At 47.8% G+C, this 12,282-nt stretch overlaps 4 protein-coding genes and 1 non-coding gene across 5 annotated transcripts; 2 read left to right on the plus strand and 3 right to left on the minus strand.

Annotated features, from left to right (window-relative positions):
• Nucleotides 1-1,308: 1,308 nt before the first annotated feature.
• Nucleotides 1,309-3,731, minus strand: F4812DRAFT_464639 (glutamate decarboxylase). The gene is made up of 4 exons (XM_047938362.1): nt 3,321-3,731; nt 3,016-3,251; nt 2,348-2,950; nt 1,309-2,295 (listed from the first exon to the last, which is right to left on the minus strand). The coding sequence occupies exons 1-4, from the start codon at nt 3,336-3,338 to the stop codon at nt 1,473-1,475; spliced, it is 1,680 nt and encodes a 559-aa protein (XP_047794831.1). The 5' UTR covers nt 3,339-3,731; the 3' UTR covers nt 1,309-1,472.
• A 57-nt stretch (nt 3,732-3,788) lies between these two features.
• F4812DRAFT_409205 (alpha/beta-hydrolase) lies at nt 3,789-5,182 on the plus strand. The gene has a single exon (XM_047932425.1). It carries the CDS (start codon nt 3,931-3,933, stop codon nt 5,116-5,118), a length of 1,188 nt encoding a protein of 395 aa, XP_047794832.1. The 5' UTR covers nt 3,789-3,930; the 3' UTR covers nt 5,119-5,182.
• Nucleotides 5,183-5,467: 285 nt separating this feature from the next.
• F4812DRAFT_t13 lies at nt 5,468-5,568 on the minus strand. The gene has a single exon. It is a non-coding gene; the product is annotated as a tRNA-Arg (tRNA).
• Nucleotides 5,569-6,896: 1,328 nt separating this feature from the next.
• Nucleotides 6,897-8,562, minus strand: F4812DRAFT_409207 (uncharacterized protein). Its single transcript, XM_047932426.1, has 4 exons — nt 8,283-8,562; nt 7,813-8,226; nt 7,419-7,624; nt 6,897-7,341 (listed from the first exon to the last, which is right to left on the minus strand). The coding sequence occupies exons 1-4, from the start codon at nt 8,460-8,462 to the stop codon at nt 7,110-7,112; spliced, it is 1,032 nt and encodes a 343-aa protein (XP_047794833.1). The 5' UTR covers nt 8,463-8,562; the 3' UTR covers nt 6,897-7,109.
• Nucleotides 8,563-11,018: 2,456 nt separating this feature from the next.
• F4812DRAFT_464647 (uncharacterized protein) lies at nt 11,019-12,024 on the plus strand (the record flags this gene model as incomplete). The annotated part of the gene is made up of 3 exons (XM_047938363.1): nt 11,019-11,103; nt 11,168-11,251; nt 11,356-12,024. Exons 1-3 carry the CDS (start codon nt 11,083-11,085, stop codon nt 12,022-12,024), a joined length of 774 nt encoding a protein of 257 aa, XP_047794834.1. The 5' UTR covers nt 11,019-11,082.
• Nucleotides 12,025-12,282: the final 258 nt, after the last annotated feature.

A 12,282-nucleotide genomic window follows, 5' to 3' on the forward strand; every position in this document is an offset into this window, starting at 1 on the left:
CGGAGACGGGAACCGAGACGGAGAGGAGGAGTGGGAGGAGGGAGGTTAGTGTGCACTGTGGGTTTTTGTTAGATTTTGGAGGATATAATAGCTACGGAAATAGGTCGGGGAGGGGGTTAGATTCATGTACCTTCATCTTGGGTGCTATATGTACCTAAGGTAACTCTTAAAAGTAGATTGATGTAATGCTGTGATAGGTGCGAGACGCTTTCAAGGAGTTCTTGATACTAGGTAGCGTGCAGTGCGGCTCCTTGGGGTTGTCCCTCGCTTATTATATTATTTATATACTATAGTATACCCTTACTTCGAGCTTGTCTCCTGTCCACGAACGCACACAGCTGCCTACCTAACCTTATATACCCGAGACATATATAGTTCAGCCAGCGGGAAAGTGTAATTCACTACAGTAGGATATAGGTAAACCATAATCACGTCACTATAAAAAACGAGGTGCATATATAAATGAAGATCGACGGCTAGATTAAATTTCTGCGCGGGTAACGATATGAAGGCTATGCACGTCATGTCTAGATGCTATATTATATTATCCCACCCAGCATCTCTCATGTTTACAAGTTTAGTCTAGAACGAAGCGTGTTCGAGCGACCTTACCCATCCATCTCTTTCCAATCAGGACAGTGATGGGGGGTAGATTGAGTTTAACCGGGGAGCCTGGATGCGGCGTCCGCCATGCTGATTTAGATGTTCAAGGTCGCAAATACGACGCTAGTCGCTGTCAGTCTTGCAGATAATGGCGAAGCTTTTCGGTATTGCTTGTTCATTAAGTTTTGGTAGGGATACGTTGTGCATCAAGGCGTATTCTTTCGGAAAGGCTATTCCGCATAGCCTCATTCATTCATCATCTAGTTAGTTACAGGTAGAAATAGAAGTAGCCGTTGCTGGGCGAGAATCACATAAAGCAAATAGTAGTAATACCTCGGAGTGGTTATCATTAATGTATTGATAATATTCGTATCTAACGAAACGATCCATCGGCGACTAAGAATCTTCGAAATACCTTCATAGCCGGTATACCACCAACCCATCAAATAGGGGGTACCTAACCGTGACGTTTGATGATCGTCACAATTTGGCTTTAGGCAATTAACACAACCAATTCCATCAGAAAACAAATTAACTACAGGTAGACAAGAAGATACAGACAAGCATATCATATCATCAATCTCCGGGCTTGGCATTTAATATCGTACAACAACTCCTCGGTGACCGGTCGTATCGCACGCAGCATCCCTGGTACGCAACCCCTTTTTTTATTCCTACAAACCCCTATATTAATTACCATTACCAAGTTGAAAAATCCTATTGGTGGAGCCCTGGGGCTAAACAATTCAAGGGCGATAGTCGTGATAAGAGGCCTAGATCCTATCACAGACTTATGTCTGGGTAACAACGGGGCTATCTTTCCCCTCGCAGAAAGATCTGACCATCGCCGTGCAGAGAGAATGGCGATATCAACACACGCTCCTGTGGATACCTTCCGCCAATCTCGGCGCCTGGGCCGACTCTTTCGACCCACTCTCTCCTCCCTTCTTCGGCCCCACCTCCTCCTCCTCCGTCCGCGGCCGGCTGTCCCCGACAGGCTTCTGCTTCTGAACGATGGACAAGTCGACCTCGTCGTTGTCGATCAGCGTCTGCGTCACGGACACCAGGTCGGCGATGAGGCGGTCCAGCAGGTCGAGGCTCATGGACTCGCGGATGACGACGCGCAGGATCTCGGTGGCGTCCTCGGCCGGCGGCAGCGCGTAGTTGGGGATGATCCACTGCCGCGCCCGCATCAGCACCGACACCCACTCCTGCCGCACGTGCGGGAACTCCCGCCGGAACTCGTCCGTGAGCCGGAACGCGACCACCGGCAGCCCCGCCGCGTAGTCCGCCGAGGTCTCGCCCTCCCCGCCCAGCACCGCCTTCTTGGCGCCCGCCACCACGCCCGCCGACGGCCGCCGGTGGATGTCGGACGCGCACGTGTACCACCCCGTCGCCTCGAGGCTCTTGGACAGCAGGCGCGCGTTGCGCAGGCAGTTCTCCACGATCTCGCGGTACCCCTCGAGGCCGAGGTGGATGAGGTTGTAGTACTGGACGGCGACCTGGGCGCCGGGCCGCGAGAAGTTGAGCGTGAAGGACTTCTCGGTGCCGCCGAGGTAGTGCAGCTCGAAAACCAGGTACTGCGGTAGGTACGACTCGTCCCGCCAGACGACCCAGCCGATGCCGACGTAGACCAGTCCGTACTTGTGGCCCGACGCGTTGATGGACTTGACTCGGGGGAGGTCGAAGTTCCTTGGGGCGGGTGTTTAGCGGGGTGTTTTTATCAAGGTGTATTTTCGCTTACCATTTCGGCCCGCCGGCTTGCGCATGAGTGAACGGCGCAACGAAGCCGCCGGATGCTGCGTCGACGTGAATCGGGATGTCATGTCCCGTCTTCTCCTCGTACTCGTCGAGGATTTTGGAGATCTCCTCCACAGGCTCGTAGTGGCCGGTATACGTGCTTCCCATAATGACGAATACGCCGATGGTATTCTCGTCGATGCTCTTCCGGACCTGGTTCGGGTCTAGTCTATAATTACTCTCCTTGGAGACGGGAAGAATGCGCGCCTCGACGTCAAAGTAGCGCGCGAATTTCTCCAGGGCGACCTGCGCATTTGCGCCCATGATTATATTTGGGTGACAAGTATCCAAACCTTTTGCCATGCGGCGTTCCTGCCAGCGACGCTTCATCGCCAAGCCTCCGAGATGAATTGCCTCTGAAGAGCCGGTGGTCGCCGTGCCGACGGATTTTTCGCCCTTCTTTGCTCCCCATAGGTGAGCGAGAATGCTAACGCAGCGCTCGTGGAGAGATATCATTGCCGGGTATTCGTCGTTGTCTGCTAGATTTTTAGACAGGTTCTCCGTCATCAGCTGGGTAGCATTTGGTTCCATGTAAGTTTGAACAAAACTGCCATTCCGTTAATATTTTTCTATGACCCCGAGTTAAAGCGAATAATCAATGACCTTACTTACCTAGCGAGGTTTAGATTCGGCTTGCCGTCCAAGTCCAGCTCATCGTGGATCAGCTGATATACGGTGTCCGAAGGTGTTCCCTCTTTAGGAATTTGATATTTGGGTGCCTCCGCCTCGCTCGCATACTTAGTTCCATAAGGTGTGAGATGCGAAGTGACCATCTTCTGACGTATCCGTCGGCCGTTCTCTGTAAGGTGGGCATCGTGAAGACGCGCGATGAGGTCGTCTGGGTCGATCTGGAAAATGGTTAATAGGAGGACAATGATAGGTACTTAATTAAAGTATAAGAATTTATATCTACTTACATGACGGGCTAGCGGCATGGTTTATATAATATGTTAGGTTAATTTGTTGATAATATATATGTTGGAGGAGCTGAAAGCCAAGACCTCCGTAAACCCCCCTTCGCCCCCTATTTATATACAATAGGAAATATTGACTAACGACGACCTAAGTTCCAACATGACTCAAGTATTTTCTCACTTATTAGAACAGCTTCCATCACGATGACTCTGTTATCCATTGTCCAAGACTTGAAAGTACAGAATCATGACGAAAATGACATAATTAAATTACCCCTTAAAAAAGCCGAATTGCTCCATTTCTTCTCGTGTCTTGATAAAAACCAAGTAACCTTAACTAACCACCTAACTTGCAACTCAAATAGATATAAGCACGACGCCACGTGCTGACGTAACTTGACTGTTGGTCGTAACCAATATCCGAAAAAGACATCTGCGGGGTAACAACTCTCGAATTCTTTTAACTTTGTAGACGGTATTACTTATACCTATCAGTCGATTTTAAAAAGACTATTTTAAAGCCCATTAGATCAAGTTAGCGCATAATATAGGTAACTTATTAGGTACCCAACATACAAATTGTGATCATATAAACACACTACCTAGAGCCGGTATGAGTACTACTAGAGACCAGTCAAACGAGACCCTGCCAGACTTACCTCTACCGGAAGGTGTCGTCTCCGATTATATCGACTGCTCCACATCGTGCGGTCTTACATGGCACGTTTTAAAGGCCGGTGAGCCGGGGAAGCCCCTCGTGCTCTTCTGCCACGGGTATCCCGAGCTTGCGTACTCGTGGCGCAAAGTACTGCCGGAAATCGCCAAAGCAGGATACTACTGCGTCGCGATGGACCAGCGCGGCTATGGACGCACCAAAGGGTGGCCGCGGCGACAGCCGTTCGAGGAAGTGGACCTCAACGACTTCGTCTTCACGAACCTAGTGCGTGATCTCATATGTCTGGTATACGGTCTAGGATACAAAACGGTACATAGCATCATCGGCCACGACTTCGGCGCCGTGAGTTCCGCCATGGCCGCGCTCATGCGCCCCGATATCTTCCTGTCAACCGTGCAAATGAGCCATCCGCACCACCGGCCGGCGGAGCCCATAATAGCTCCTCCCGAGGAAAAGGGGCAAGCAAAGAAGATAGACATCCAAGCCGAGTTGGCAAAGCTGGATCCGCCTCGGAAGCACTACAAGTGGTACAACTCGAGCCCGCAAGCCGCCCGAGACTGGGAGAACCCGGCCCAGGGCCTCGAGGCGTTCCTCAGGGGATACTTCCACCTGAAGTCGGCGGACTGGGGCGCGAACAAGCCGCGGCCCCTGACGAAGTGGGGCGCCGAGGAACTAGCCCCGATGCCCGAGTATTATATCATGCGGGCCGAGCACTCGATGCCGGAGACGGTAGCATCCAACATGGCGGGGGAGGACTTCTCCAAGACGGAGCGGTGGCTCCCGCGGGACGACCTGCAGGTGTATTGCCGCGAGTGGGCGCGGACGGGTTTCCAGGGCGCGCTGAACTGGTACCGGGCGCAGACGGCGTCGACGAAGCAATCGGCGCGGGACATATTTCTCTTCTCGGGGCGCAGGATCGAGGTCCCGTGCGTGTTCATCAGCGGGAAGCAGGACTGGGGCAATTACCAGCAGCCGGGCGCGCTGGAGGGGTACGAGGACCCGAGAGCTGTCAAGGAGGGTTGTTATAGGGGTGCCAAGCTCGTGGATGGTGCTGGGCATTGGGTGCAGCAGGAACAGCCTGAGGTTGTGATTAGGGAGATATTGGCCTTCTTTGACACTCTATGATAGAGATAAGTACGTAACCTACCTAGGTACCTACCTAAGTTAGTAAATATATTTGATGAGATGTGCTTGTTTGTTTGTGCAAATTCTGGTGGTTTAGGCATCCATATCTTCAGTGGCGTAGTGATATCAAGTATGTGTAAAAATGTAGAAGGGATACACACGTCCAAGCCCCAAAATTATCATGTAGGTGTGTAGGTGTGTATGTCAGATAACATACAATGCAAGAGGAAGAAAAGTAGAATCATGGTGTAAGTGCAAGGGCAAGTAGACGAAACGTGACAGGAGACAATGATAGCAGACGAAAAAAAAAAGATACAGAAGAAAAGAAAAACGAAAAAAAAAAAGAATACACCACACCCCGGACTCGAACCGGGAATCTTCGGCTGTTATAAACTCTACTTTCCAGAAGGGAGTAGGAGGCCGACGAGTTAACCATTTCTCTAGTGCGGCGTTGTGAATTTCTGTAGGTAGAACGGTGTTGTGACTTCACCACTCGACCATCCTTGAACTGCTCCTCGTTCATGGTAAGAGCGATTGCTATTCAGCTATATCACCCAAAGGCGAGTCGCGGGTACATGTCACTTGGCAACAACAACGTGCCAGGCCGCATATCTACACGACAGACAAGACAGGCAATACCTAAGGGGGTACCTGCCTAACTGCACCTACCCGCACAGCACACAACTTGCTCCACATTGATTTATTAGTCTTCCAATAAGACGCCCCTGCTTACCTTAAGTTTGGTTTCGAAATGTATTATGCCTGGTATCTGATTATTAGGTACCTACCTCCTACCTAAACAAAAAGCAAACGGGTAGCAGAACATTATATAGCACTTTCTCGAAGGTCCTTAGACAGGTCCAAGCTTTCACACTTTCTCACTTGGCTTAGGCTGCTGCTTAACTTATACTTAATAATTGTAACTAATTGATATCTTATCTAATACCTTCTTCATGTTTGAACTTTGACTTATTTAGGTACTTCTTTACACACGATCTAAGAGTTATAAGCTGCTTATTAGCTCTGTGTAAGAGAATTGCTATTTTAGTAGTAATGGGAGTTCAATAGTAGTCACTTTTTAGACCCACCTTTCTCACCGCCTGCCCAGAAGGGCTTATTACTTGGAAATACCTTATCCATATTATTACTTAATACTATATAAAGCATTATATTATATTAAATCCAACAGTTTAATATATAAAAATTATATTATTAGTTTTATTTTAATTAAAGCTTTTTAATAATATAAGTTTTAATTAAATGCATATAATATTTTAAAAGCTATTAAAGTGCGAAAACAAATATGTATAAATGGTAATGCCCTTTTTTACGAAACGAAATATTAATATTTTATGTTTTTATAAAACATTTTTAAAATACCATATACATTTAATTAAAATATATATTATTAAATAATTTTCATTAAGGTAAAAACGATTATATAATTCTTATATATTAAGTTATTAAATTTAATACGATATAATGCTTAATAATAATATATATCTTCTATATAAATAAGGGAATCTTTAAATTTTGCCGGTTTTTGAAGAAGTGGGTCTAAAAAGCGATTACTACTGAACTCCCATTATTACTGAAATAGCAATTCTCCTGTGTAAATCCAGGCCTGTTTATGCCGTTACAACTAAACCCACCAGTTCAGTTGAATTAATTTTCCTTGCAAGACTTTAATTACTAGTTGTTATATTTATAGTTAAATGAAAATTGTTTCTAACCCTCTATCATTCTTGTGTAGTTACAGTACGAAATAAATATCTAAAGTCAACGGTTATGGTAGTCATTCTATCTTAGCAACTGTTGTTTTGATATTTGTGCCAAGGCCGAACATTGAATACCCTGATACCCTCAATATAAGTGTATACTATAGATTTAGAAGCATCATATTATGCCTACAGTTCTAGTTTAGAGTCTTCTGACGAGTTTAACACTACTACTTTATTCTAGGTACAGACACTACCTAGGTAGGTAGGCCATTAATAGACCGGCACACCTCCCGGAAGCTCATTGATCCACTTCCCTGGCTGTCCAACATCTTCAACAACCTGCTGAGCCTTCTTGCACTTCATAGCATCCGCAGCGGATTGGATCTTAAGAACGCGGCAGTTAGCATTGGCGCAGTTCCCGGTAGGCAAAGCGTCCATGGCCTTCTGCAAAGAATCGTCCTTCCATCCGAACAAGTAATCGCCGTGCTGGCCGTATCCGGTGCTGCCATCGTCGTCAGTAAACTAACTATCTAACCTAGGCACAGATCTGATCGGTTGGAAAGAAGAAGGGGGACTTACGAGTCTCCGAAGCTGTAGACGAACGGCTGCTTGCCGTTTCCGTACCAAGCGGCGTTATTATATCTTCCGGTGTCCCACATCACTTCGTACATCACCTGCGGAATGGCAACCGGGTGAGTGGAAGGACAGTTCGGGCTACCGAGACCACCGCCGTTGGAGTAGGCTACGTGCGTCTTGTGGTCCGGGGAGTCGAGGTTCTTTCCGTCTAGTATGAGAAAACATCTCGTGTCAGCTTTACAATCGTACTATTCTAGAGTCTTCGCCGTTCCTTATCAAAAGTCATCGCACTTACTACCAAACGTTAGCTATCACATATCGTATCAAAGCAGGTTTCAAATACAGCTGAGAATAATGATCCAGAAATAACAACAGGAGACTTTTCTTATACATACCCCCAACACGAAGGGAAAATAATGCTCGCGCGGATGCCTTGTGGGCAATACTTGGTCGGCAGCTCAGCGGTATCCTTGCCGTCGCACGGGGCGAAGCCCTCGCCGTTTCCGAGGCAGCGGTGGCAGATGGAGGGCTTGTAAATGTTCTTCCTGTTGGTGGGGTCGCCCGCGATCATGCGGAAGCCGGGCTTGAACGCCGTCACCTTGCCGTTCTTGGCGCTGTAGGGCATGTAGTACACCGTCATGCCCCCGTCCTGCTGGATCCCGAAGTTGGCGTACTGCGGGACCCGCTGGTACGTCCCGTTCTCCGGCGACCGGAAGTACAGTGACGCCGTCCAGTAGTTGCTGAAGTCCTCCGAGTAGGTGCACGTCGTGCAGGTGGACAAGCTGGGCGGGTCGTATTCGGCTGGTGTCATCTAAGATATCTATGTCAGGGGTAGTTGTTTTATTAGATTCATCTGGGTTGAGGTACCGTAAGATTGAACGAGTTCCCTCCGATGATCTGATGTGTGTGCGGAGCGGGGTTTTGACCAGGAGAGACCAGTGGGTCAGCGCGTTCGATGGTGAGCTGCGAGCAGCCGAAACGAAGCATGTTTTGCGCAGAGGCATGCTGGCCCAGAAGGGCGGCGAGGATGAGAAAGCTCCAAGACATGATGAAGTCCTTGGCGTGAAGTTTAGGAGTGTATGTGGCGATGCAGTGTATCCGGTCCTGTTGCCTTCTTAAATAAACGACCAAACCACGATCCGACTCCACAGGCCGACCTGAAAATTAAAACCCGGGGTGCCCATGGGAAGTCCTGGGTATACATAACTGCCGGTAAAGTCCTTTTAGCCGGAGACGAAAGTCGGCCAACTGGAACATCGAGGTTTAATAGCACTCTATTTAAAGCTGCCAATGGTGGTTATAAGACAGTCAATTATATGTGACTATAGAAAGGTATCTTCGGACCGCTGGATTTTTAATCCTTGTATTTTCTATTCGGTATACCTACCCAGGTACCTAATCTATTATACAGGTATGATATTTATATATATACTATATATACTATCATCTCGAAGGTAGGCAATATTGGTCATGTTACAATTTGACAAGGGTCCCATGATGTAACAGCCTATTATAAGACTACGAGCCCCAGAATAGGGGAAAGAAAAGATTTGAATTACACGAGCCGACCAAAAAAAGTGAATTGGTTGAGTTAATAATTCAATTTGCGATTTACCAGTAGAATCGGGAAAAATACAAAAGCTTATTCCGGCAGGTAGCCAGCACACCCCTATCTGGCCACATACCCCTGATAATTGTGACCGTTACTCAAGTACGCCACTGACCTGTCTTGCGAAACGAAACGAACTGGGCCACTGCCCGTCATCTAAAATAGACGCCATATTTAATATCAATATCTCGTCCTGAAAGGCGGCCCGTACGTATGGAGTGGACCGCGGGCTGGTCAAGAGTAACTCGATTACCGTAGCAATGCCGCGCTCTTCGTCTTCAACCAAGTCCACGATATAGTCTGATATATCCTCCATATCGTCTTTATACTGCTCTCTTTCATAGAACCCTATGCCGTCTAAGATGCAGAAAACTGTGACTGTCCTTGCAAAGCTCTTGGATATTTTTTGAGCCCAACCTTGGCCTGATCAGGGAGAGATTGAAGCGTCAGGTCAGCGTTCACAGATGACGGAGCTATTATTGAGTTTGCTAAGGCAACAGCTCTGGCCCTTACGAAATCTGAAGTTTGAGGGACCAAAGACCCTGTATTCCTCCAGCAAAATTACTTGGCGATGGTACAGAAGGCTTACTTAGATTTCTCAACCTATCTTGGTGAAATACGCAGCATCAGCACCAACCAACGTGCAAAGGAGAACTATATTTGAGCAGAAGAGGATTTTGGACAAACCGGACCTAGCGAGCTCATGAAGCAAGCTAAAAGGAGCAACCAAAATTCATGCGCCGAACTTAGTGGACAACCCAGTTTCAGGCCAACTACCTACCCAAATCTCACTAGGCCTAGTCAAATATCTGGGGAGATAATGCAACAGCACAGCCCATCGCCACAAATGAATCCTCCTTTGAGCACCGTATGTCAAAATAGCCCAGTCCACCAATATTGACAGCATATGTACGGCCAACCGTTAGGACTCTCATAATCGCAAATTCCAGTTAACTTCCAGGGACAGACTATGCAACAACCGCAAGAAGGATGGCCCAGAGTTCCCCTTATGAACCAACATCACTCTCAGTATTATAATAAAAATTAGTACTCACTACATCACCGTCGAACTTTTTAGCGCTGAAAGACCAATAGTACCTATTTTCTCCTTTACCTATGTCTACTTTGAGAGATAAACCTGGTCATGAAATTTGCTACATGTATCTTTCCCAATGTGCTTTTATGATAATAATCAAAGAATCACTCCTTGTGGTAGCTGAACATCTTGCACATGATTCATCGAACTGTCCTACCAGACGGTCTTAGCTTTAATATAACTAAAGGCTTGGTACGCCGTCTTAGTTGATAGTATCTGGCCAATATCTTTGGTGAGGGCGAAGCTCTCTAATATCATTAACGGCAAGTTTAAAACCCTAGGCAACAGAATTTTCGACACGACTATAGCCGTGATCATTGTCCGTATACTAACGAGCCATAAGCACATTGCCGTCCGTCTTGAAATAGGTAACTAGTTCCCTATGTAAAACTATGGGACACTTCCATGAATTCGCATTCTCGGCGACACACAGTTGTGCTCTAAATATTATAAAGTTCTCTATCTCTTCTGTTATCTCGCCGGCCCACGCGGTAGTCTTTGAATAACGACTCCGGAACTCTTATTGTACCTGTCCTAACAGTTGACTATCGTCAGTAGTCCTTCCTCATAGTATGTACTAAAGCTCCATCTAGATTTATCTACCACAAGTCAGTGAATCTTAAATTAGGAGTAGCCCTATGCTAAAGACTCTTGCCCCCTTCCCCTCTCCCCCTCTGCCCTCGCCTTGGAGACTGTCCTTTCGGAAGATTCCTGCCCAGTCCCATGACCTTAGGCCTACTAGCAACTACACGACCCACGATCCCTTCATCGTCATAACGACTAGTGCTACCTTAAGGTTGCCAGGCAGATTTGAGCTTGGGCCTGCTACAAATATCTTCGCAGCCTGCCCAACTCAAATTCCCTTTCCACTTCCTCTTCTTTCCCAACTTCTTTCCCAACACAAACCAAGCAAAAGCAAGCCAAGCAAACTGCACCAGCTCAAATACCTGAGCATTCTCAAAATGGCTTCTTCTAGCGATGTGGTAATTTACCTCTTCTAATATATATTTACTAACTCATTCTAACTGACTCTTCCTTATTACCTAGGCCATGACTGGCGCCCAGCCTTCTACCGCTACCGGTACTACGTGCGATGCCAGCACCCAAACCGGCACTGTCGAAGAAGTTGGTGTAAGTTATTCTCTCCCTATACCCGACCTTTTCTTTTCTTTTTCTTTTTTTTCTTTTTTTTTAAAAAAAAAGGTGTACCACTCACTCACTTCCCATCCTCACAGCCTCTCGAGCGAGGAATCATCAACCCTCCACTCTTGAGTTCTACCGCTCCGGTCCCTCCGGAGATCTCCGAGTCCACCCAGGACGGCGTGCTCGTAGCCGTGCTCCTGGGCTGCGGAACCGACTTCAAGGGACGCAACAGGCCTCCTTTCCGTTCGACCCGCCGCGTCGCGCCCGTCAGCGTCGACATCATGGTGCCCGCGTGCGGCACTACCGTGATCTTCCCCGATGAGGCCAACATCGCCATCGTCATGCGCGGTCTATCGTATCTCTTAGACCAGAAGTTCACCGCGTACGCGAACCACCGCACGAACCAACAGTATTTTCCGTATTACGCTTTTCACCGTCATCTGGCGGACTACGAGAGTGCCGAGGTCACGCAGGTCGTCAGCAGCGCCGCGCCGCCGCAGGAGAAGGTCTTGCGCTTGTTCCGAGTGAACCGTCGTGAGGAGTGGAAGCCCGTCCGTGAGGGCGGCAGACTCCTCTTCGTGCGTCTACGTCGCGACGGCTGGACCTACTACTACGACCCCGTTGTGCAGGAACCCGTGGGCGTCATCATGCGCAACGACGTCTGCCTTTGGGAGTGTGAGGAGGCCATCGAACTCCTCTACAACTGGTTGAAGGAGCTCCACGCTGGAGCTTTCCCCTTCCAGGAGGCTCTCTTCGCGTAGACGAGTAAAAGAATGCCTTAGAGTTCTTGGGTCGTAAGGTTTTTTTTTTTCGCTTCTTTCTTTTCTTTCCTACTCAATACCCTACACATAGCTTCTTGAGTACTGACCAACTTTACCTTATATAGTCTCTTACTCTAGTGCCTCAACTAGCACACCCTCTCCAAGCCAACATCACTTATTGTGGTTACTCGTTTAGCAAGGCATTACTTGGGCAGTTTCGTTTGTGTACGTACGATTGAAGAAGAAAATGATCACGGG

Source organism: Daldinia caldariorum (assembly GCF_022478825.1).
Source record: "Daldinia caldariorum strain CBS 122874 unplaced genomic scaffold F4812scaffold_1, whole genome shotgun sequence".
NCBI lineage: Eukaryota > Fungi > Ascomycota > Sordariomycetes > Xylariales > Hypoxylaceae > Daldinia > Daldinia caldariorum.